At 40.2% G+C, this 26,771-nt stretch overlaps 3 protein-coding genes across 5 annotated transcripts in view; 2 read left to right on the forward strand and 1 right to left on the reverse strand.

Annotated features, from left to right (window-relative positions):
* Nucleotides 1-3,318, forward strand: part of csgalnact1a (chondroitin sulfate N-acetylgalactosaminyltransferase 1a) — a 41,927-nt gene extending 38,609 nt beyond the window's left edge. Inside the window, exon 8 of the mRNA XM_083794232.1 lies at nucleotides 553-3,318. Coding sequence (XP_083650358.1) covers nucleotides 553-845 — 293 coding nt within the window. The 3' untranslated portion in view covers nucleotides 846-3,318. The remainder of the gene's footprint in view (nucleotides 1-552) is intronic.
* A 1,444-nt stretch (nucleotides 3,319-4,762) lies between these two features.
* plpp1a (phospholipid phosphatase 1a) lies at nucleotides 4,763-24,186 on the forward strand. Of its 3 annotated transcripts, XR_014570997.1 has the most exons (7): nucleotides 4,765-5,323; nucleotides 8,017-8,171; nucleotides 15,580-15,860; nucleotides 20,861-20,918; nucleotides 22,903-23,079; nucleotides 23,191-23,380; nucleotides 23,459-24,186. XR_014570997.1 is itself a non-coding variant. In XM_083793927.1 (6 exons), the coding sequence occupies exons 1-6, from the start codon at nucleotides 5,266-5,268 to the stop codon at nucleotides 23,305-23,307; spliced, it is 843 nt and encodes a 280-aa protein (XP_083650053.1). In that variant the 5' UTR covers nucleotides 4,763-5,265; the 3' UTR covers nucleotides 23,308-24,186. The 3 variants fall into 3 exon arrangements, 2 of the variants coding, with proteins under 2 accessions (XP_083650053.1, XP_083650052.1); XM_083793927.1 differs by lacking the exon at nucleotides 8,017-8,171 and adding an exon at nucleotides 12,654-12,805 and having other exon boundaries at nucleotides 4,763-5,323; nucleotides 23,191-24,186; XM_083793926.1 differs by having other exon boundaries at nucleotides 23,191-24,186.
* Nucleotides 24,187-25,531: 1,345 nt separating this feature from the next.
* The window catches only part of mtrex (Mtr4 exosome RNA helicase), a 30,879-nt gene continuing 29,639 nt past the window's right edge, over nucleotides 25,532-26,771 (reverse strand). Inside the window, exon 27 of the mRNA XM_083793923.1 lies at nucleotides 25,532-26,028. Within this exon, the coding sequence (XP_083650049.1) occupies nucleotides 25,976-26,028 (53 nt within the window). The 3' untranslated portion in view covers nucleotides 25,532-25,975. The remainder of the gene's footprint in view (nucleotides 26,029-26,771) is intronic.

The raw sequence follows: 26,771 nt of genomic DNA on the forward strand, positions 1-26,771 counted from the left end.
CCCCTGTAAAATCTGAATCGCCCACCCACCCCTTTCCCCCTCACTGTATATGTTTTTTTTACCTTTTTACCTTCTCTATGATGATTTCCTACACTTCTATAGTGTATATTCGTACGTCTCTAAATGTAAATGTTTGATGAATTGAAAATGGTGGGCCCTATTGTAAACAAGTGTAATGCTTTTGTGAGTGTCGTCCACTCACAGTTAACAGTTTTTGTATTGAGTTGTACTTGAAATGTACTGTAATTCTGCAAACTGTTAATAAATCAATCAATCAATCAATCAATCAATCAATCAATCAATCAATGTCATTAGTCTAAGCCTAAGCGCTCATTCAATGAATCGAATAGCCTAAGTAATCAATAGAATAATCAAAAGCAAAATTATTGATAGTTGCAGCCCTAGAAGTGAAGCGCAAACAAACATCATATGGTTTTGTATATTCTTGCAGTATGTTATTCACCTTTTTCTTTCACCAGGATTTAACCTGTTATACTGACTGTGTAATTCTAATTTCACCATTCCAACTTAAATGTGCCCCACTGTCTGCAGGAGGATTTGACGTGGACATTAAAGGCTGGGGTGGTGAAGACGTCCATCTTTACAGAAAGTATCTCCATAGCAACCTGCTGGTAGTCCGCGCGCCGTCGAGGGGCCTGTTCCACCTGTGGCACGAGAAGCGCTGTGCCGACGAGCTCCCTCCAGAGCAGTATCGCATGTGCATGCAGTCCAAAGCCATGAACGAGGCCTCCCACGGCCAGCTGGGAATGCTCTTCTTTAGACATGAGATTGAGGCTCACCTTCATAAACAAAAACAACAAAACCCAAGCCCCAAGAAGACATGATGCATAGTGAAACCATTAGCATCATGATGGCCGATGATTAAGCATTGATAATCAAATGATGCTGAGGACTTTTCATGATGTCAATTAAGAGCTCACGATACCTAATTGATTTGGCATTACTCTTGAGGAGACAGATATGGTTCTGTTCACGTTGAGAGTGCCTGGATCAGCACAGTGCTTTATTGGAACACTGAACTAAACATATCCAGCCACCATGATATCTCTACTGCCATCTCTACTGTGCTTTTACTGTCTGTACCTGCTCACAGCAGAACCAGAGTAGGCTACAGTCATACTCAAACAAAACAATCAGAAAAGAGAGAATTTCTTCTTGGTACCTACAGTATGCAGAGTAAATTGTCATAAGAAAGACTCAGTGTTCCTCACATTTTATTTTCTTAAATGATGTGCCTTGTGTGTCTTGACAAACTTTGGGCTGGCCTACAGTACATTTATATTCTCAGAATGTCAGCTCCACCTAGTGGACTGAAAAAGTACAGGCTGGTGATTAAAATGAAGGACTTCCATACAAGCCTGTAATGGATCTGTTAAATGTTTGCTTGTGAATGGGTTATATGCTTAGAGTATAAGATTCATATATACTCTAAGGTTATATGCACACAACCTACTTCCGGGCCACTTCCCTACTTCCTTCACAGGTGTTACAGATGTTACTAATTAAGGCTCTGTTCCATTTAGTGTGCAGTGGTTCTCAAACATTTTAATTTCAAGGACCCCCATAACTCTGGGACTGTACAAATGGAACCAAATGGACCCTTATGGGTCCAACCAGGATGGAACAGAGCCTTCATTAGTAGCAGCGGTAACACCTGTGAAGGAAGTAGGGAAGGGGCCCAAGTTCTTTCCAAAATGGTGTGTGCATAGATAGAGCCCATTAATGTATAGATTTTGTATTCATTGCTTTCATGTTGTTTTCAGAGATCATATGCAATATTATGATTATAAAGAACATAAAGCTACGGTATGTGATACTTCACCTGTGCAGTATTATATGTGCTCCCTATTCTATTCAACTAGATTTTTATTTAGACGTCTCTCCACACAATCTGGCTACAAATAATTAAGAGGAAAGTTATGAGCTTATTATGATTAGTTGAATTATATATTATTTTACTTATTACTTATTACTTATTAAACTAAGTTATTGACACGTGAATGAATCCTTAGAAGATTTGATATTTATATGATAAGACTGCAGGAAGATAATTATTTTACTGAGGTTATATTGACGATGACTGAGTTAACAAGTCAGAATGAGCCATATTAAGTCTAACATTTATTATTATTTTTCAATATCTCATGTTTCCTCTGCATAGCGTGTGCATGTACGCACGCACGTCGCACGCACACAACACACACACACACACACACACACACACACACACACACACACACTACAGAGACAAAGTACGGTAAATGTGATATAAAGGGTATTTAACCCTAGAACACTAAACCCAACTTTTGTCAAACCATCACTAAACCCGGGTATATTTTACCTGATGCAATATATTCCATAAAAAACATACAAAAGTACAGCAATACATGGCAATTTCAGGTACTCAAACTACTTTAATATTTCTACATGAAATTTCACAAAGAAAATTAAAAATAGATCATGGGGACATGAGAATGGTCCAGTTGGGGGTAAAAAAGAAAAAGAAAAACAGGCATGTATACCTTCTATATGTCACTGAGCATCATGAAGCTACCCACACCCACTGCAGACATCAGCAACAATTATGAAAATCACATGAACAGAATTGCCCGGGTGAAAATCACCTGGGTTTAGTATTCTAGAATATTCCCCTTGTTGTTAAGAATAAATGCCTATAAATATAACCTTCCTTTTCACCTTCTAACAAAGATTAGTATGTTATAATATTGTCACTGTCGGCGGTGGAAACCTTGTATGTCCAAAACCTTTAGTTTTCAGGAAATGGAGAACAAAAATATCCTTTGTATCAATAGATCCAATGTAGTTATTTAGTCACAAGCTCTTGTTAATACTTTTCATTGGTTTATTAAAACCCACAGACAGACGTTGTGAGCTTGCCAATTGGCTATTTCCGCAACTGTTGCACAACACTGTCACAGGACAAACTATAAAATAGGGCATTCATTTACTTATTTTTAAAACAAAAAGATGAAATATGGAGATAGAAGGTTTTTGCCTGACAGCAAAGATATATTTCATATAATCTTCTATAGACAAACATCTTGGACTGACTTGATGTCTCATTCCAGCACTTCATTCATTCCATTAGAAGCAAATAAACTGAACAGTACATTTGTTTGATGACCAAAGCTATGAAAAAAGGAGGCACTTTTAAATAATATTTGTTATTGTTAGCCATTGACATTTTTTTATTTTCTTTGAAAAGTATTTTTGTGTTTGATGTCTCTGGATTTATTCTTCACTTGAATAAATTGAATAAAAGTTATTTTTAGCACATTGTTTACATTATTACATATTATATCTTCATTTTGGGGTTTGTGGGGTCTTCATTTAACATGTGGCATGGACATGAGTAATTATGACTTTTTTACTGGGGACAGTTCTAGTTTTGAAAGATGGTAGGGATTCACACTTTGTGTGCGTGTGTGCGTGCGTGCGTTACCTACAGGTGGCAGCATACAGTAAGTAACATTTTGATATTCTCATGTGTTGAATATTAACCATCACCATTTGGCCAAATATAATGAATAGAGTGGGGGAAAGGCCGCCTTATGGATAAAGTCAATTTTATGGCCAATTAAAATACATTTTAATATTAATTCTTCTAGCAATGCTTTACCCAATACATATGGGCACCATGTTGAAACATCAGATACATTTGATGTTATAGTACAGAAAGAAACAAATGTAAAAGTGGAAAAATGGAAATTGGGGAATATGTTGTGAAATAAAAAGTCAGAAAACTGGAATGTGGGAAAATGCCTTATTTTTACATTTACAAGGGTTGTGACTGTCACACTCAAAGGGTGAGACATGGCAGCCCTCAGTTACATTTAATTATTTCCCTTGACTGATGATTAATTTTGCACTTGTTTTGTCCATGTGATATGAACTGGACAACAAAAACAATGTTGAAGTTGATAATAATTTAATAACATATATTTTATTATCAACGTCAACATTATTATTATAAGAGAAAACTAAGTATTCAGTTACAGAAGTTGACTACCGGTATACATCATTTCCTTCTTTAGTTTTGTGTAGATCATGAAGTGAAAGTAGAGTAGTAGGCCTAGACACTATGACCGCTATGATCATCATAGGACACTGCTTCACTTCACTTGAGTGTGCAGCAGACAGCTGTCACCTGTCATATTAATTCCTGTGAGAAATTTCTTTTTTTCTTATAACGCAATTTGATATGAAAATTATGAATGTTATTTGAATTAGTCAACAGACAACTGTAAGCTAGTAATGTAAGCTGTATCGACCTCCACCATGAAATGCGTCCTTTTTGCCCGTTCCGAGCACATGGTAGCTTGACCAGGGTTTGACCTACTAAACTGGTAAACTCTGCACATTACTGATCCAGTCTGGGTCAGACCCAGACTCGACCGGATACGGAAACGGACTGTGCATATAGTGTAGTGCAGAGCCAATAAGCCATAGGGGCCATATTAGATGGCTCTTGTGTAGTGTATTGTGGTTGAACAAGACCGGATCTGAGTAGGTATACTGAACAGAAGGGGAGTTAGCCATAGGAGTTTGCTCACGGTTACGCGGCGCCGGCAAAAAAAAAAGAACCGATCTACAACAAGCTCACAAAGCGTCAAGCGATGGGGCGTGAGCTTGTAGATCGTCTATCTTTGCGGTGCGCGGCGCTGGACGCGCAACCAACCAATCACCCTTTTATCTCGTCATCGTCGGTGAAAGTAAAGTAGGCTACTTGGGAGGAGCTAAATAAGGGCATGATCGACCATGAAAGCTGGTGGTCGAAGCCTGGAGAGGGACACTTCTTCTTGTTCTGCTGAGACCACCAGACCAGCAGCACTCCGGGGGTCCGCGGATCCCAAATGCTCGGTCCTCCTCCTCCGCCAGAAGGGGCCTGTTTTTCTGCGGCGATCATGATTAGATCTCCGGTCGAGTCATCATCGCCCTCCGCTCCGTGTTTTCAGCGTGTCATTGTTGTCAATAAGGTGTTTTATTCTATACGCGCTTAACCGTTAGTGTTTAAGGATAGACCTCCTCTTTATGAAGAGGACAACGCTGTTGTCTTTTTCAAACAATAGCCTGTTATTCTGTATTTTTCGGTCTTTGGCGCATGCGACGTCGTAAAAGGAGGAGCACCTTATTATTGGATTATTATTATTATTTATTATTATTATAGAGGGGAGCGGAATCGAATATATAGAGAGGACAAGAGACTGAGGAAACACAGCAAACATGTTCGATGCGAAAGGGATCCCGTTTATTCTTCTGGACCTGGCATGTCTAATTCTAGGTATGTATATTGAAATGCTTCTTGAGAGAGCCTTCTCCAGCCAGCTGTCATTGCATTGACATTATTATGTGCGGTCACGTGAAGGGAGTGGTGGACTCTACAGCCAGGCCATGGATTATCAATATGTAAATATTGAATGCAAAACGTTCTGGGCTGCTTTGTGTACGCTTTGCACATATTTGTATTTGTGACTGATGATGTTATGTCATAAAAAAACAGCCCATGATGATGTATGCCTTATTTATAATTGGTTTCTATTGACATAGAGTCTAATAGAAACCAATAGTCCAAGTCTGACTGTCCTGTGCATATCTAATTTGAGGCGTGCTGCTGCTGCTTTGGTCCTAATTGACCTGATGTTTTACATGAAATACAATTTGTTCAAAATGTCCCCTTTTTTACATACAAAAGAAATAAATAGCTTTTCACCCCCTCTTTTTCCTTTAGCCCTAGATAATATAATAGCCTAGAGATAAGTAGTCTAAATGTAACTTGTGTTAAAGTAAATAAATATGAAATATAGCCTACATTAATGATAAATGGTATGCTATATAAATACTGGGATAAAATAGTAGTAAGTAAACAACAACTCAAATAAAGTATTGTGTTACAACACTATTGTGTTGGGATACTAAATTAGTATAACTGCTGGCAGTAGTCTATAACTAGTTATACTAGTTATACTGCTAGGATACTAAAACACTGATATCATAGCTGATATAAACCAGAAGACTGCCTTCTGATATTCATATCACAGTAATTGTTTAGCTATAAAATAATTATTTTGTCTACTATAAGCTACATCACATTGGACATAGTAACGGAAGTAACTAGAACCTCTAGAAACAACTATATTTACAATGTTTTAATTGTTTTGTAGTGTTTATTTTGAGCACTGCAATGATAAACGATAAATGATCAATAGTGATGTATTTCAAGGAGCGATCCTAAATTAGTTTCTTATGTCATCTGAAAATTGTTGTGCATTTTCTCATGTTCATTTTGGGCTAAATGTGACAAATATTAGGCAAGCTCAGAGCACACTAGTGGGCCTGAACTGTTACCAACTGTCACCATATATTCACAGAACTGTAGGCAATGTTTTGAAAACCATAAACCTGCACTGTCACTCAACCCAGCCCACATGACTCATGTAACTACGATTCATGTAACTACATGCCTATTAATTAGTCTGAAAACATCTCTGTTTGGCGTCAGCAGTCATAAACACTTATCGTTAAGTTATTATCAAGATATGTACTTTATGTATAGCTAAGGTTAGGTACAAAATAAATACTTAACCATAAAGCAAGAAGTTCAGTGTAATTACACAGCTGGTAGGTCTACATGTCATAGCTTTGACAGCTCGAGACCGTTTCAGACGCTTTGCATATATGATTTCAACATATGAATTATTGTATTTTAAATGCATCCCTTGCTTTTATAATCATCCCGTCTATTTCCAGTTGTATTCGACACACAGGCATTCATTGTCTCCAGGGTTTTAGTCTGATATTTTAATCGTATTATGTATGATGGAGACTATGACTCATGAAGCTACAGCTGTCTTCACCACACTAGACTACTATACTCTTACAATCCAGAGGGTTAATTTAACTCTGAGACTGTACAAATGGAACCAAATGGACATGTAAGGGTCCATGTGGTTCCATTTGTACAGCCTGTTAATAATAATAAGTTAATAATAACTATTGGCCATCTCACAATGCAGCTGTTCAGATGACTGATGATGAAGTAGACCTACGTTCAGAACACCATTCATTATAGTCAGTTTCCTCTCAAGAGCCATGCTTCTGTTCTGCCAACCTTAGCTATACTGTACCCCATATTGATGCTGTATGGTGCGTGTACTGTGTGCACATGTGCATGCGTGTGTTCAGTCATGCTTTTATTTGATGTCTTTCATTGTCTTTGGTTTTGTTCCTATTTTCTATGAACATGCACTGTTTCCTGATGGAAGTGCATGTCTTCATGTTCATTGTTGATGTCCTGCTAGGAGCTTCACACCATCACATGAACGAACTGCTGCGATCCTTTCCCGTCATGCTTTGCATGTAGTGATAACAAAGGGGTAAATGAGGCAAGCCAACCAGGCATAAGACAGAAGCATTACGCTCAGACTTTGGACTGTCAAAACCACTTAGCGTGATTTGCTATCTTTATGATGTTTTTCTATAGGCGGTACCTAAAGACCACAGCACTCTGCACCCTTCCACCCATGCAGTGAAGGACCTTTCAATGTATATTCTCTCAGGACCCGACACAGGACCTTTGCACACTCTCTGGATTAAATGAACAGAACACTAAGGATTTCACCGTGTGAAATCCCTTACTCTGATGTTACTGTGTCACAAATAGATAATGATGTCACACATAGATGATAGTGCAAAGCAACAACAGCTTCCCTCAGCGATGTTCTGCGTTAAGGCTCACCATTGACCTGGCTGCATGGGGGGAAAGCATTGATGTTTCTCTCATTTTGGTCTACTGTAGTATTTACATTTGTTTGTTACTTGAAATATTCTACAACATGAGACAGAACTGAAGCATGTTACTCCAGTCCTTTGGGAAGCTGTTTATTCTGTGCTTTGTTGTTCTGACCTGTAACCCCTCCGCCTCCCCCCCACCTATTGACTCCCGCCTTTAACCCGTCGTGACCTCTCCCTCCACAGGGGGTCTGCCTCTGGCGGCGTTTAACCTGGGTAAGATCCGCCCCTTCCAGAGCGGGTTTTACTGTAACGATGACAGCATCAAGTACCCTTTCCACCACAGCACAGTCACCTCCACAGTGCTTTACACTGTGGGCTTCACCCTGCCCATTAGCTGCGTAAGTAGACAAGAGTGTAGGAGTTCGACGACAGTTCACATTTGTTTGCCGCACACAGAGCTCACAGAGCTGGCAGAAACGGCAACATTCCTCAAATCATGTTCTGACCAGAAAGGAGACAGCTGGCTGCTATCTTCACCAACCAACAGCTGCATAATGGTCGTTACAACGGGTCAGCTGTCCCCGTTCTAGCCAGAGATGTCTAATAATGTCCTGCTCTGTCATGGTGTGATAAATGACACAGTCTACAGATGACATGATTGCTGAGGAGTTCCACCAAGATGTTTTTTGGGTTATGTACAAAAATGCATAGATGTGCAAAGGAAGATGTCCACTTAAAAACAAATAATGCATCCATCTGTCCATTTTCTTTTTTGCCAATACTCGTCGTCATCCAATTTAGCTGGCTCCACAAACGTTGGATCATAGCCATAGATCAATAACAGAGAGTGAGACCACTCTCTGGTTTAACTCCATTTCGCCCAGTTAATGGGGCCTTGCAGGGACGAACAGTACAGCGATGTTCTGCATTTTGGATTGGATGGAATGAATGATAAATAGCAGTAATTGTACCCTCTTTAGTTGTTGTTGCGGTATTGGCTGCAGTGGATTTGCACATTCACTTGTAGATTAGAATTTGTCCTTTTTTTTTTTTTTTACAAATCCCGTTCAGTCCAGGAAGCAGTTAGTGGTTAACCCATGGGAAAGCATCTGTGTTACTTTAGAACCACCTTAAGCATTATTTTATTCTTTGGCTATTCGAAAATACCAGATATACAAGCTCACAGTGTGGCAGGAAAGTCACGAGATGTGAGCTTTTCTTTTTTAAACGTGACATCCTGTGCAAATCTTTGAATATAATATATTCTTAAAGCTATTTTTCTTACTCAAATCTTTTCTTCTAGGGGTCCCTGGAACAAAATATGTTGAGATGGGGCCCGCGGCCAGTTAAATATAATTTTGGGGGTCCTTCTTGAGCATATATATATATAGATATAGCACCATGTTTTTCAGAAAATTGTTAGGATTTGTTGTGATTTTAAAATTGGGGTGGTGGGTGAGGATCCGTCAAGTTGCAGGTGCAGAGAACATATGCCAACACAGCAAGTATTACACATATCGTCTAAAGTTTATTACACACACAGAGAAATATCCTACTATAAATGCGCCACGTCTCTGTCTGTCTGCGTGCGTGTGTGTGTGTGTGTACGGTTGTAATGCATGTAACTCGAGAACCGTTTGACCCACCGACTTCACATTCGACACACGCGTTCCACACCCCCGCAGGGAGTGCAGTGCCAGGTATCAAGTTGGTCGGACCCACAGTTATGGTTTTGTAGAATGGCCATGGGTCTTTACGGGTTAAATGCCTAGCTCAGGGACACTTGGGAGTCTTGGACACATGCTGGGAGGACTTGGGGAGACCAACCGATGACCTTCCAATCCTATTCTCTAACCACTGGTTGATTTATTCATGAAGACCAACCAAATGAGGAAGTACCAAAGTTTACTGGCCATAATCCTAACTCTATGGCCATAATAAATGGGTGTAATATCACAAATACTTCAAAGGCTATGGCGCGCTAAGAGATTGTTATGAACATTAAAGGAACATCCGCACACAAAAAAATAATAATAATAAACCTTTTCGAGAGTGTGGATGTTTTTCTCATTATATCAGCCACTGTGGTCAAGTAGCTTGATTGGCGCATTGATCTCTTATACAGACTCAAAGCAAATATTGCCTTATTAGTGGATATAAAGGTGATATGATCATTATTTAAAAAAATATATATATATATATCGTTCCACTGATTGAAAATACATTGGGAATGAAATTAACAAAATGTTAATTTGTCAATTACTTGCTGAACTGATCTGAATTGAGCAGCAAGTTCTACCGCCTCCATCCTGCTTTGTGCAAAAACAGCTGGAATTCAGGATCTGTTTGGTTAATAACTGGGACAGAAAGTGCTGCTGGCACTCATCGTATTATCGTGTGTGCGTGCGTGCGTGTCTGTTTCTGGCTATTGTCTACTGCCTAATAAGTATACAAGAGTTCAGCCAGTGTGTGTGCGGTTTAATCCCTTGTGTCAGGGTTGCTGTGCGGGGTTAAAGCTCTATCCAGGTTATCCACAGACCCTAGTATAGGATATCTTTGGCAAATAATGTGCATTTTGGGGCTCCTATTTGACTAAAAGTTAGATATGATTCTCACATCATCTGGTAGCTCCACTGTTATGGATTTGAGAGTATAAAGTTAAGAGGGAGGACGTCACTTTGCATCACTTGCTAGAGAATTGCCCTAGCCTGCCTGCCTGCCTGGTTGCCATAGTTACACAATGTATGATAGCAAACCACAGCTGTAGATACATGGTTTGATGAGAAAACAGGAAGTGCAATTGTTTGTATTTATGTGTTACATTGGTTCAAACATACACAAAACATAAATATTTTGAATATTTAAAGTTACTTTAACCACTCTTACGTTGCGGCCTATAACATTTATAAAGACATGCTCAAAATAGGGATGCCAGGGTGAAAGTGTTTTAATCGATTAAAACCGGAAAAGCAGCTGTTTCTTTTTTGATTTTTTGCGTGGGATATTCAAAAATAGCAGACGTACAAGCTCACACCGCATCACTTCATGTTGCGCTGCGAGCTTGTACATTCATTGGAAAAGAATCTTGAAAGAATGATTACTACTGATTTTTAGAAGGCATTTTGTAGAATCGTCCCTCGGGGCTCAATGAGTTAAAGATTAAAGTCTGTCAGTTTGCCAAAGGGAAGAGCAATGGTCACACACAGTAAACTCCGTGGGAGAGAGATGAAGATAGAGAAAGTAGTGGTCAGTCTGTTAAAGAGCAGATAAAGTGAGTGTGTAACACGAGAGCGTATCAGACACACAAGTACAGGTAAAGCCCCCTGAGCAGCTGAAACACAGCCTGGGTCTGTTAGTGAAACACCACCTAGAACCACACTGTCCTCCATAAACTCCTCCATACAGGACAACATGCTGGAACACAGCCCTGGGTCTGTTAGTGAAACATCACCTAGAACCACACCGTCCTCCATAAACTCCTCCATACAGGACAACATGCTGGAACACAGCCCTGGGTCTGTTAGTGAAACATCACCTAGAACCACACCGTCCTCCATAAACTCCTCCATACAGGACAACATGCTGGAACACAGCCCTGGGTCTGTTAGTGAAACATCACCTAGAACCACACCGTCCTCCATAAACTCCTCCATACAGGACAACATGCTGGAACACAGCCCTGGGTCTGTTAGTGAAACATCACCTAGAACCACACCGTCCTCCATAAACTCCTCCATACAGGACAACATGCTGTATGTATGTGCTTTTCAACCCTTTTCATATCATGGCCCATTCCTTTTTCGGCATTTGAGCCACCTACAACCATTTATAAGATTTAGCCACAATTCCATGCTGAATTGATGTGGTACGATAGGAGAGATAACAGACGTTGATCAAAATAACTACATTAAATCACTTTAACATTATCTAATTGTGCAGACTTCTTGTCAATTAAGTAATGCAGATGTTTAACAATGATTTCACCTCACCAGCGAAAATCCAGACTATGTATGTACTGTGCACAAGTGTGTACCGGTATACTAGTGTTTGAGCTAGTTATATTCCCTTTATTTGGTTGTTGTTCACCACGCTACTGTACAACCTCATCCAAGTGGAAACTCTGAAGAGCCCAAAGGTGTATTTTGGGATATGTATAAAACACTATATATTTTGTGTCTGCCTGTATGTGAGTTTGGGATTTTGGGCTTTCTATAAGCTATAACACCCACTTCTGGCCAATGTCTAAATGTGTGTTGTCCTGCTATCACTAACCATACTGATATTAACCTCTCATTCCTCCTGTTCCTGGAAGTCAGGAAGGACCCGCCTGCCTGCAACCTTCCTGTTTCCTGGGTATTTCTCTAAGTCTAGCTGACCCATGCATGTTTTAAAGCTGCAATCCGCAACTTTCATGTCCAATCCAGGATCTGAACCTGGATCCCTCGAACGAGCGGCAACTTGCCCCGTTTGGGCAGAGGATGAATTAAATTGTGAGCTTCACACAATACCACTTGTCAACCAGTAGTGGTCCTATCCAACACTATACATTTCTCAATAGAAGAGCAGGTAGACCTACAACCACTGTATTGTCTTAATTACATTGTATTGGAAGAAAAAGCTCCAGCACACTAATTATTCCTTGATGGAAACATTGTATTAACACACTCTACCATAAAGTACACATTGGTCAAAATAAAAACGTGGACAATGAAAAAAGTGGTTGGATGGCAGCTTTACTAAATCTCTGACGTTGGTCTTTGTCTTTTTGCGTCTCAGGTTCTTCCTCCATCATGTCTTCACAAACAGCGGTGTTGCGTCATGTTCGTGATCTTATCATAACCTGTATTTTCTTTGTGTTTCTCTCGTTGCTTCCCTGCTAGCCGGACTCCCGTTTGCAATACTCACAGTGCGACACAAACCTTTCGTCCGGGGCTTTTTCTGTAGCGATGATTCGATCAAGTACCCCCTTAAAGATGACACCATTTCCTATCAGTTGTTAGGGGGCATTATGATTCCAGTCACAGTGCTCACTGTAAGTGCATCTGTTTTGTTTTGTGATAATATAATAATAACACCTCTGTCCTCCCCCCCCCCTTTTATTGGCTCCTATTTCATTTATCTTTGGCTTTCATTCCAGTGACCCTCAACCTTTATAATCAGAAGGACCACCAGTTTGATATCCATTTAGGACACGGATCCCCATTTCATAGTTTCTTATCTCTGGGACCCCAATCCTCCTTATTTTGACTCAGGGGCTGTACAAATTGAACCAAATGGACCCCATTTGTTCAGTATCGGGGTTACAGACCCCTAACTCGCCAAGGACCCCACGTTGAGAACCACTGTTCTCCATTTATGTCATTCCCTTCCTTTATCAATCTGTTGACCTGGTGACAATCTGTGTTGCTAAGAAGCCATTTGTGGATTTCGTTTGCAAAAACGAAAGTAAATAACCTCTTGCTTAGAAAGTGGTCAGAGTCCTCTGGGTCTGAACCAACATTTGTGTCTAAGCAAACACAGTAGTACACAATAGAACTTCCCTATGTCTGTACTTATTCAGAAAGAGTTCTCTTGATGTTAATCCTGGATTCCAAATGATGTCTAGTACCATAGGCCTAGATAATAACCAAAGAGAAGAATGAACACAAAAGACTGTCCGTCTGAACATGCACGTAGACACTCAAGCCACACGTTACTCATAAAATTACAGGATGACGTGCCAAAGCACAGTGTTCATTATCAACAATCCAAGCGGCTTCTTTAATGTCACGTTTTAACTTTATGAATAGAAAACAGAGCATGTGTAATTATTATAATTATAATAATTTAGTCCCCTTTTGATGTCGGGGTTAGTAGTCATCCTAACTATTAGGAGCAATGTAGTCTCAAGACTAAAGACTGTTGGAGACAAATGCTTCTGTAACACCTACATCATGCAGTCTGTTACAATACATTGGAAGTGCTGAAACAGTTAGATGTCCGCCTCACCCCCCACTTCCATTTAGTCGCATAAACTTGTACTATGGTTAATCAAAAGTAGTCGAAGCATAATGACCTAGGTTGCTGCTTATCTATTTTAAAATATATCTTCGTGAATGGAATCGACAAACGATGACAACTTCCTTTGTACGGCATTCAGGGGGCGTAATTATAAAGCATTCGACAGTTGTGGAATAGTTTTCTGGCTTGTGAGACTAGGAAGTGGCAGGGAAGTGCCATTAATAAAATGATAACCGGAAAAGCATCTGTGTCATTTTAGATTTTAGCAATATATATTGGATATTAAAAATAGCATTTCGTGCTACGCTATGAGCTTGTAGATTTTCTATTTTTGAAAAATCGTAAACATTTGTGATAGGGGTCCGCGACCAAATACATATCACTTTGGGCACCACTGATATAGCAACATGTTTTTCAGAGAACTGTTAGGATTTAGAAGCCTTTTAAAAAATCTGCCCCAGGTCCTAATGGGTAAATACAGCGCCAGAGGAGCAATTATGGATTATGTCTCTTGCTCAGGTACACTTGGACACATAGACTGGACGTACAGGGGTTGACGAACTGGTGACCTTCTGATTACCAGACGGCCTTGGCTTCCACTCACCTACAGCCATCGATAATTAATGTATAATTCATCTCCTTCAACAACTTCTCTGTTGCAAATTGTATGACGCAAATGTACCTCTGACGGAAACTTCTGAATACATTAATTGTGTCATACAACTATCAATTATCCACCCTGTGGTTGATGCCAGGAGTGTGTCATCAACTCCTAGTGGATAGAGTGAGCCCTTCAGACTGATTGCATTAGAAATGTTGCAAAACAAACTTTTAGTAATCAATGTCCTCAAGGACTTGGAAACAGTAACGTTTTCTAATGAGTTTCATATACATGCGCGTGCATGAGCGCACACACAAATACTGTATGTAAAGTAGGTAATGTTTCAGCTTGAACTGGATCTGCTTTGAAAAATACCTATTCTTTCCCCCTTTCCGTTTTGTTTTTAATTTTGTAATTTAAGTGGACATCATCCTATGACCATCTATTCATGTTTTCAGTTCAGGAGTATTTACACTAGCAGGGTAATAAAAGTGTAATAAAAGTTTACAGGTGAAGATTAATATTCAGGTGGGCACTCCTCTAAAATGTAATATGTCACATAGTTTGTTCCTTCTAGTTGTTCCTTTTCCACATAAGTTAATTCATAGTCATACCCCATTACCCATTGACAATAATTACCATTATCAGTTACAGTATATGATTTCAGAAACAATGTAAGAAAGTACCAACTTTGTGGATATTTAGAACATAAAACAAGAACACAAAATATATATATATGTATTTGCAGAGACTATGTTGTCAGAGACTGTCATCAATTATGTTTAATTTCTATTAGATTTATATTTTGATATTTCATACTTTTCTTTGTTGTACTGAGAGCAATCAAAAAGTTAAACTGTGGTTGCAAGCCGTCGCTGTTGGCCAGGAACCCTTGTATCTACATAGTTCATTATGTTTTTTACATAAATGAACACAAACATAGCGGATATACAAGCTCACAAGCTTGTAAGAAAGTGGTTAAGACTGTCTTTAAGAGATTGATTTGTGACTAAATAATAACTACATTGGAACTCAGGTTCTTTTTTCCATTCCTGAAAAGATCTTTTGTTAATTATTTTACATACAAGGTTTCCCCACACAGCAACGAAGAGTACTTGCCCAATAATTTGATTCTTTGCTCTTCATACTGTCCAATATTTGTTAACTAACCTATACCTCTGTATCCGTATCTCCCTTACCTACAGATGATCTTTGGGGAGTGTCTTTCAGTTTACCTAAAGCGCATCAAATCCAAGTCGTCTATCACCAACAGCTATGTGGCATGTGTTTACAAAGCTGTTGGTACTTTCCTGTTTGGCGCTGCAATGAGCCAGTCGCTCACTGACATAGCCAAGTATTCTATTGGGCGGCTCAGGCCGCATTTCCTGGATGTTTGCAAACCGGACTGGAGCCTAATCAACTGTACGGCAGGGTACATCGAAAACTTTACTTGCACCGGAAACACCAGGATGGTCAATGAGGGCAGGTATGTTTCTGGTTCTCTGTGATGTACATTTGTATGCAGGTAGCCTATGCACTTTCTTTAGAGTAGAGTTATAGAGTTATAACCACATGAACCCTCCCCTATTCTGGAGGGCGAACATTCGGCAAATAGACAATCTACAAGGTTTGGAAAACCTACACATACAGTAGTTGGGGCTAGAATGTACTGTATATAGACTGTTGTTCCAGTGTGATCTGGTGCAGATGTACTTCTACACCCTGGCCTGCATGGACACATCACTGATCAGACCAACCTGTTTATGTTTGAGCTGTTGCACAGTCCACAACCAAGCTTGTGAGACTGGCACCCAAACACCTTCTGGTGGAACCGGGATACCTCATCAAAGTATACTATTACTAACATACTGAGAAGAAAATCTAGGGGTCTAATACTAATTCATTTTATATTCGGTGAGGACTCTTGGTTCATGTTATGTTGAAGTATGGCTACCGTATAGTATAGTACTATATACTCTGGTCTAACCGTGTCTGCTAATCATAAAATAAATAAAGGCTGCGAGAGAGTGTAAGGTAACATGCTCCAGTCTGGATCGTCTGACTGTAATGTGAGCTCTTCATGGAAGAAAAGGTACAGAGGTCAGAAGAGAATGTTATGCACATCAGTGGTTCTCAACATGCGGCTCGGGCCCCCCAGGGGGGTTCCCAGATGAGATGACAGTGAAGTGACAGTTTAAGGACTTTTAAGATCGCTTTAATACCTAAAACGAAAGAAAGCAAGAAAGAAAGTAAGAAAAGGGGGGTTCTCAGTTCAGATTATCTTGGGGGTTCACGGCCTGAAAAAGTTTAGCATTACATCAAACCTTGTCTCTTTCGACCTAAGTAAAGTATGCGTGTAGTGTGTGTGGGGATGACTAATTTATCGGTCACACCCAGCTCCGAGTCTTAATTAGACCATCACCCACCCTACTCCATAAAACAATACAAGAAAGAGAATGTGACGTCAAAGTTGAAAGTAATAATGGGCGAACCTCACAAGATGGTGCTTCCTGTCCTAACAAGTATTGGAATTGTAGGAGATGAGTTGGCTCGGTAAATAGTTGATCAGCTACTTATACATTTTTCACCTACCAGTATTTCTTATATTATTATTATTATTATGTAATTGAATCTCTTTATCTTTTCATTTTTTAGGTAGTATTAAAAGTCCTTAAATTGTCACTTTACTGTCATCTGGGGAGCACCAAACATCATGCGGGGAGCCGGGGACGGCGATATGTTGAGATCAACTGTGGTAGAACACTGAGTGCTAATGTGGTTTCACTTGCTGATACAACCTGAGACAGTTTAATTGACCACACACACGCACATATTGGTGCACCAAGTCTGTAGGGTGCCATGTCATAGCCCAGACTTATTGGGTCTGCTGCTTATGTGTAGCCCAGACTTATTGGGTCTGCTGCTTACGTGTAGCCGAGACTTACTGGATCTGCTGCTTGTATGTACCTACTACCTACATACTTTTGTATACTTTGTTAGGCCTGCAGATCAAATCCGCTACCACAGAGATGGTTTAGAGGTCTGGCTGGTGTTGTGTCATTGTGTTGTGTCATCATTGGGTTGTGCTACTGTGGTCTCTTGGGTCTGACTGGTGTCTCTCCACCAACACTAAACATGAATATTGCATCTACTGTATACCCAGTGCATTGTCTTTAACAGTGTTGGAAAAGTTGCTAAAAAACTGTAAAATATTAAAGGTATATTCAGTGATTTCACTTAATTCAAATATCACTTATTTTTTTGTTTTGTTGTGATAATCCTCCCTACTATAGAGTGTGCTGGCCATATAAGGAGTTCCTCCCTGTCCCCAGTTAACCCCTGGGGGTCAAAAAACCTTAGGTTTCGTTTTTGACTCTCTATCCTGATTGGACGAAAGGCTGGGTCCCACAGCCAAAAACGAAACCTAAGGTTTTTTGAGTGAAATCACTGAATATACCTTTAATTATTGTTAAAGTAATATTATTACTTTACATATTACTCCCTGACAAAAGTAACTACCGGTAGTTACGTTTTGTCTCTCGCCCCCAGTAATTGCATCTTTTGTCCCCAAAAGTCTCACACTACGCAGTTTGTTCCGGACTGCATTGGTGCAGTTTTGTCATGACATAATCACAAAAAAGGAAAGGAAGAGGAAAGTCTAAAGCACAAGTTGTCAAGTCCAGTTGACATGATAGGGTCCAGGATGCTGGAAGAGGGGACAGGGAGAAGCATGATGATTATAGAGCCTATTTCACTGGCTCATTTCACAAAAAATAAACGAATAAAGATTACACTAATTTGACAGTGATTACATCACACTTCAAAATGTAATATACATAATGAATATGGTATATTATTATTTACACACATTCAAACGGCATACCCTCCCACACATGTGACCCTCGCTCTCACACACACTCGCAACTCTCTCTCATGTGAGAGTCAAGACAGCAAAGAGCAGATGATCTATTCTGTTTTGTCTATATAATCTATTATACATTACAGTGTGTACTGTAACTTTTAGCATGAAGCTAGGCAGTAATGGAAAGATGACTTAGTTTGGCCCTAAAGCCCTAGAGGCTATATTGTATCTGTCTGACACAAATACTTTTGTTACCACTGCAGTATTTGTATAGAGCAGTGTTTCTCAACCTGGGCCTAGGCTTCTCTTGCCAACAACTAATGGCCAAGAAGGTAGAAGTGAGTATTTAGTCACAACTTGTTGATAGCTGTACTAACGATACAAGAGAAACAAGACCAGCGGAAGCAGCTTGTGTCGCAGATCTCGAGGGTACTCGAATGACCCTCGCTCTCACGCACACTCGCAACTCTCTCTCATGTGAGAGTCAAGACAGCAAAGAGCAGATGATCTATTCTGTTTTGTCTATATAATCTATCTATTATACATTACAGTGTGTACTGTAACTTTTAGCATAAAGCTAGGCAGTAATGGAAAGATGACTTAGTTTGGCCCTAAAGCCCTAGAGGCTATATTGTATCTGTCTGACACAAATACTTTTGTTACCACTGCAGTATTTGTATAGAGCAGTGTTTCTCAACCTGGGCCTAGGCTTCTCTTGCCAACAACTAATGGCCAAGAAGGTAGAAGTGAGTATTTAGTCACAACTTGTTGATAGCTGTACTAACGATACAAGAGGAACAAGACCAGCGGAAGCAGCTTGTGTCGCAGATATCGAGGGTACTCGAATGATGACGACGACTAACGATATGAGGTTATGGTGGTGCAGGTTCCTAGCCCATAGTGCTGTCCGGATTCTGTACATCTCTTGATGAATGAAGAAGATAGCAATGTGAAACCCAAACCCAACATGAATGCCTAACCAATCTGTGCCAGGCAGTGGCACCCCCCACAGTGGAATGGTGCCTTACTAGTTACTGCATCAATGTGTACTGTAATATTATACCCCAACGGCCCAACCCCTGTGTGTGTGTGCACTTGCGTGTGTGTGTGCACGCGTGCGTGTTTATGGGAGTAACCAGTCTGGTCCTGTCACTAGTCTATACATAGACAGCGCTGCACACTGCTTCTTAAATAAACAGGAAGTAACTACAGTCTACACCCCACTGCATTATTCAGAGACATAAACACACTAACTCTTCCATGGACCCCATAGCCTGGATATGGGTGTGTCAGAGTGCATAAGGTGTCAGGGTGCATAAGGGTGTGTCAGAGTGCATAAGGGTGTGTGTGTGTGTGTTTGTGGGGGGTGCGTGAGTGTTCATGAATAGGTTATGGTCCTTTCACACAGTACACACATCTTCATTGGCACTTGCCATTGCCTGTATATTTTTTATCCCACGATTTTGTAACCCATTTTTCACCCCTGTGTCAATCATCTAATGTGATCCTGGGCTCTACACACCCTCCGCCAACCTGGGGAGAGCAACGGACTTAACTCATGCTTCCTTCATGCTTGAGTGTCCAAGTTGCCCCATTTACACCTGACAGGGGGGAGTTTCCCTGGTTGGACGTAGCGCGTGGAAGGAACACGTTATTCCAACCAGTTCCTTTCCCCTCCATCAGGCGCCCCGGCTGGCCAGGGGGAGGCAGTTTAGAGACCAGGATTACTGCATGTTTTTGTGAGGGTACCTACCCTAGGGGACACGGGGAGAACATGCAAACTCCACACAGAAAGGCCCTTTCGCCAACCCCGCCTTCGGGTATGGGCACTGATGACGCGGAGGAGGAAACACGCCACCAGCACCCACAGCGCCCCGAGTACTGCCATTGCAGTCTATGCGTTTCCTTTTTTAAAGGCCTGTCAGGAAGTCTTTGTGGTGTTTTTGTAGAACAATGGAACAATAGCTGTAATGAATTATTATCTTTCAGTTCCATTAATTGGTCTAGGCTCCTGATGGATTAGATTTTTCTTCAAGATAAGACCCAAAGTCCAAAAAGATGTCCTCCTTTCTAACATATCAGGAAATTGCAATGTTTTTTATAATGATTGACAGATGCAATTATGACAGGTAAATCGTGGAGCAAATCCATAGGTTAACAGAGGGCGAGTGTGACACGCATTGGCGTCCATTCGTTCAGTTGTCAAAGATGGTCAAGTTGTCACCCTTGACTTCTGGGTGAAAGGCGACAGCTTGACACAAGACTTTAGTTACACAATACCTCATAGTAAGAATTATATGACAGGACATGATTCAAAATGTTACACAATAAGCTGTTACACGATAATTGATAAAGCAGGCCTATAAGCTCCCTTTACTGCATGTGTTGTAATTGATTTTATATATATATATATATACACATACATATGATCAGCTAAGATGGGTCTGTAATATCATCTCTGCCGGGTGGAAACCTCCAAAACTGTTACTTTTCAGGATTCAAATTCAAAACTAGCAGATCTACAAACTCAAATTGTGAGCTTGTGGATCTGCTACTCAACAATGGGTTTAAGTGGTTATGTCACTACAGAGCCTTAAAACATATACCTTTTGATCTTGTTCTAGGCTATCCTTCTACTCTGGACACTCCTCGTTCTCCATGTACTGCATGCTGTTCTTGGCTGTAAGTATAAGAAACCTATGATTCATAGTTAGTGTGGTTGCCCTAACAGGGCCAGACTATTGTTATTGTAAATGAGCGATACTTTGCCGCACTACTCCTCCCACAGCCGCACACACTCGAGCCATATGTAAAATTGACCGGCTTCATCGGGAATCGTGTGCTTGTGTTTTGCTAAGAGATCCGTTGTATAGTTTAATTGATATTAATTAATTAGTCCTCCATAGACTTATAATGGGGAAATCGAAGACTAAATGTAAGTATTTTTTTTCCATTGGAGACCGTAAGCGGCATATTTACAAGACTTGGGAGGGAGGTTCATAATAATTATGAAAATTAATTGAAAAGGAATTACATCAGTCGGCCTCATGGTGGCGCTATAACAGCCCACTTATGTTTTTCCCTATAACTCTTGAACCGTAAGTCGTAAAATCTTGTTCCATGGATTCCTTGGGTCATGATGCATTTCCACAGGCCACGCCCATTCGTCAGGAAAGAAATTCCTGCTAATTTGAATTTTCTCCAAAACACACTTTTGGCTCCTCCTCCTACAGATTTTGTCCAAATCTCACAAAATCGGCACACATGATCTCCGGACCTATCCGATTAAAACACCAACTGCGGGAGGGGCCTATTGACTACTAGTTTATATTCATATTTGAATAGAAAAGAGAGGTCGCACACAATGCATCGCGACGCATCGTGAGCTTGTAGATCAGCTATTTTCAAATGGTCGAAATGTATATAGGGTTGAAGTGGTTACAGTAATGTATGTTTTTCTAATCAAAATGTAAATCTCCAAAGTAACTAGTAACTAAAGTTTTCAAATAATTGTAGTGGAGTAAAAGTACAAATGTTGGCTCTGAGATGTAGTGGAGTAGATGTAAATGTATTGGAAATTGGAATACAGTCAAGTAAAGTACAAATAACTCTAATTTTTTTTACTTAAGTACAGTATTTGAGTAAATGTACTTTCCACCACTGGGCTAACGGCAGGAGGATGAGTTAACAAAACGTCAACAAAGAGAGAAGTATATGACCAAGCTGTCCGTCTGATGACAAAAAAGATTACAGAAGAAAGGAGAGAGAAGTATGACTAAGACACAGAAGTGGTCAATGAATGTTATCCTCAACTTCATATTGACATCTGTTGTCTAGATCATATCTCACAGCAGGGCTGAATCATTCAGGCCGCGGTAGTCAAGTCATACACCCAGCCAGGCCACCCTATACCCACACATGTGTACGTTTGGATTACAAGCCATAGAGTATAGACAGAGTTGCGACATTGAGGGGGCAGAAAACAGCCTGGTCACGTGGTTATGTACTCACGCGAGCCCTATCGACTACAATACATTCCGTAAACTTCTGTATTTCATATCTCTGTATTTATGCCAAATATTGCGATATCGATACGTTATACGATATTACCGTTAAAATTTCATATTCTACATTTTAGTAGTAGTGTCAAAATCTCTTTTGTATTAGGTTTCAAAACAGGCCGTTTTCGGCCGTTTTTGTGCTGGGCCCTTACAATATTACTAGTTATTAAATCAATTTGTATTTTCTGGCAGATACGGTTTAAAGCCAAGAGGTAAAAAGACAAATGACTACTATCCAGCTCATAGATTAATAACTGCTAGGTGAGGTCAAATGTAAAATATATGAGAGCTATTGTATGCCAGTGCTCACCCCAGTTTGATGTCCCCATATATGGGGACTAAGTTGGCGGAGGGTGTGTAGAGCCCAGGATCACATTAGATAATTGACACAGGGGTGAAAATGGGTTACAAAATCGTGGGATAAAAAAAATTATATTAAAAAAAAAGTTTGAGCATGCAGGCCTTCCTCAGCTTTTCAAACACGTTTGTTTGAAACGTTGAGGAAGGCGTTTCAAACAAACTATATTAGGACATGGCATCTCTGTGCTGGGAGTCTTGTCAGACCAATTTTTTTTATTTATTAACCGTTACCATGTTTCTCTCAGCTGTACCTTCAGGCCAGACTCCAGGTTGAATGGGCCAGGCTCTTGCGACCTACTCTTCAGTTTTTCCTGATCGCTGCGTCGGTGTACACAGGACTGTCCAGGGTGTCCGATTATAAGCACCACTGGAGCGATGTGCTGACCGGACTGCTACAGGGCGCTCTTATGGCCATTCTGGTGGTAAGTAGGCCTGCTGAACTACTAACCAATTGAACCCTTGCATCCCTATTCTGAGGGTGAACATTCAGAGAAAAATCATTAACAATGACACACTATTCTGTCTCTCTACAGGTGTTTTGCGTATCCGACTTCTTCAAAACCAGAGTGGAGCCACAGAAGGAATCTGACATCCCCCATACAACCCTTCAGGAGTCCGCTACAAACGCAAACTTTGACAGCCCCAACTAAAAAGCCACACGGAAACAGAGATCAAACACTCTCTAGCCCTCATTTATTCTCATGTACTCTGCATGGACATACAGTATAGAGCATTGCTGATGGAGTATGTGTGTTGTAGTGCTTCATTGTCCTTGCTTTAAATCCACATACGGTGAGCTAGAGTATGAATGTGCATCTTTATTTACAAAAAACTAAACAAAAGGGGGAGGGAGGAGCCAGATTGCATTAACATTCTGGCTGCTGCTCACCAGATTCAATTAGATTTAAGTGGCTGCAAAGGAACAGACAAGACAACATCTTACCAGGAGTAAAGTGACGATGACATAAGCGCCTAAATGCCTAATTTATGCTCCGTCACACAATAGAATCATATTCCGGAAATAGCAGAGCTACAAGCTCACAACATGTCACATCCGCAACGAGATGTGTGCTTGTAGGTTGGCTATTTGCGCGTGCGACACAGTCATGTGATAAGTATGAATGGGGCTTAATCAAGCCTTCAAGCTCAACAGAAGTGGCTGACAGTTATATCGGGGATGAAGGTTTTGGACGGACAGGAACCATATTAGCATGTACCTGCTGAGCCAGTGGGAAGACTTTAATGCATGCACACACTAAAGGTTTAAACCACTGCTGGCGAGGGAAACCTGTGAATGTAACCCTGCTTTGTGCTTTTCTTTTATTGGAGTCAGCAACTCCACATCAATTGCTGATCTAGACTCAATCTTAATTGCACCACTATGATTTTAATGTATTTGAGTTTTTTATTTTGTCTGACTGCAAATAATGTCCGTTGGTTGGGTCCAGTGTTAAAGCTGCATTGTGCAACATTTTTCATCACAGGGTATGAAAATAATCTGCACAGTATGAAGATTTCATAACACAACAGATCTGTGTGTGTGTGTTTCTCCTCTTTTCTGAAGAGTGTTGTCAGCATCTGACTGAACTCTAAACTCTGCCTAAGACTTGGGTCTCTGCCCCTTAAAAGCTCCTGCCAGACCTGTTGAAACGACTGGTGCCTCGTCGTCAGTCATCTGCTCACCCCCTCCGACACCCATGTTTCCCACTACTGCATTATGGGGGAAATTCTAGCACAAGATGCACTTCGGTTAAATCATAAATGTAAGCCGTTTCAATTAGCCGTATCCATGCAATAAGTGATAACCCATTGAATTGATACATTTATTTACACCAAATACCTCTTCATAAAACCAAAATGAAACAGCTTTCCAGACAGTAGTAGCAAAGATGGTCTCGCTTCAGCTGCCATAGGCAAGGTATGGAGTCAACTTGTTTTCAAACAATGGCAAATCATATGAATAATTCCCCCTTCCCCCTTCATGAGTAGGGAAGCATATTAAACAATAAGGAAATCATTCATATGGCTAGACAAACACTAGAGAGGGCAGTCTTACTAGTGTCCATCAGGAGATGCTGACCTTGAAATAAAACGTCACTGCAATCAGAATCCAACCTTGTACACAAATCAATGTGACTTGCCTCGTGTTTTGGTCAAATCTGGAAACTAGATCGACAGTTTTGAGTCCCATGTTGCCTTCGCTGTACTGCTAACTGCTGCTAGCACAGCTACCCGTGTGTCTCAGAATTAATATAAATATAAATGTAAGATAAGCAAACTGATAAAATACCATACTTTTGTATAATCTGTAAGTAAAAAGAAATTATACTTTCTTTTTTTTATTGAAAGCGTGTTACAGATATGTACATATGTCTTGTTGATTGATGTCCAGGTTTTTGAATAAAACCAAAAATAAAAAAAATAAAGCCATGAGTACAAAGTCTTAAATTGTATTTGTTTGCAAAGTCAAAATAAAATCACAATGAACCACTTTACTTATTACAATGGAAATAAACAAAACAAGTAAACAGAAATATTCACTAATTATAATGAAGTCTTCTACTGTAGGGATTTGTGAGCTCTGGCCCAGAAATCCAAGCTAACATGAAACATGCATTTAATGCATAAATGCATCAACAGCTTAGCATTCAGTACAAAGGAATTCTTCTGAATAGAAGTATTCGTTATCCTTGATAAGACCATACCTTAAAATAACACCAACTTAAACCACTTTCTGCGTAGCGTACCTGCGGAAAAAGCAGATCTACAAGCTCAAATCATTGCACGCACTGTGACGAGTTGTGAGCTTGTAGATCATCTATTTCCGGTGCCGTAACACTATAATTATAAAATAGGGTGGTGGTTATCCTCCAATAGATTAGCTTGCACAATACATGCACTTCAATTGAATTAAATGCTAATCCTCTCCAAAATAATTTTAGAAATGTAAAACAAATACAGTCAACAGGAGCAGAATGAACAGGACAACTGGTGGACAGATGGTTAAGGATTATTGTAACATGGCCAGAGAACATTATCGTTGTCGTTAAGTAGTGCCTCCAACTTAACTTACTAGAATTACATTAATATTTATTCCAAGGCTGATGAAGATTGTGCCACATATATTTAAAGGTCATATTGCTCTGACGTATTGTGTGGGAAGTGGCCATGTAGGTGGAATAATCAACTGCCCATGTACCGGTAGGTGGAATAATCAACAAAAGTTGATTACACTGTACATTTTCTCCATTAACAGTTTATTACACGAGTAAAAAAAGAGAAAGGTCACAGGTGAGCTGTGGTGCATGAGGAAGGTGTCTATAGGTAGAGACTGGCAGCAAACACAATATCTCTCTTGATCTTTGTTATTCCTGCAGAGAGAAAGAAATAAATGAATTATAGGCTCAATATTGAAAAGTGCAATGAATCTCACCTTACAATAAATTAAATACTGGACAACTCACCCCGGTTTTTCCTCCCGGAATTTTCCCAAGTGAGGGGGACAACTTGTAATATGCTTTTGGCTGTTTGTATTCTTTTTGGAAAAATATAAAAAGATACTTCTATGGAAAGGCTATATTATTTAACTTATATTTACCCTATAAACAATTTAGTATATGAGCTCAAACTACAACAACTTTGATGAACCGACTTCACTGTAGTAGCCTTTTCATAAATTATGTTTGTACTGCTGTCGTGACATTTTATAGTTGGAGAAATATCAACAGCAAAGTAGCCTAGTAGTAGTTGTTGTGAATTAGTGGACATTTTGGACCGAATGTTTCCTTTATTCTCGTGTTGGCTTCTGTTTTTGCCATTTTTTTTATTTTTGTTGTTTCTCATAAGCACACATCCTTCAAGTTCCACAGCCATCTGCCATCCAGCCTCTCCCACCCCTTACTGGGGAAATTCCGGGAGGAAAACGGAAAAACGAGTTGTCCCGTTACCCAATAAATGCAACGAATCGCTGTACGGACATCTGTGTATATGTCTGTAATCCATGTTCCTCTAGAACTGTTCGCCCCACCGCCTTGAAATTCGACACACGTGTTCCACAGGGAGTGCAGTGGCCGACCTTGATTCGGTCGGATACATGGTTTCCCGGAACCGCCAG

Source organism: Protomyctophum parallelum (assembly GCF_964188405.1).
Source record: "Protomyctophum parallelum genome assembly, chromosome: 21".
Classification (NCBI taxonomy): Eukaryota; Metazoa; Chordata; class Actinopteri; order Myctophiformes; family Myctophidae; genus Protomyctophum; species Protomyctophum parallelum.

Excerpts from the sequence above, each read along its gene's own strand:
- plpp1a (XM_083793926.1), top strand. The coding sequence starts at position 5,266 with ATGTTCGATGCGAAAGGGATCCCGTTTATTCTTCTGGACCTGGCATGT. Across the intron at positions 8,172-15,579 it reads TCACCCTGCCCATTAGCTGC|ATGATCTTTGGGGAGTGTCT; the intron begins GTAAGTAGACAA and ends CCTTACCTACAG. Across the intron at positions 20,919-22,902 it reads ACTGCATGCTGTTCTTGGCT|CTGTACCTTCAGGCCAGACT; the intron begins GTAAGTATAAGA and ends TGTTTCTCTCAG.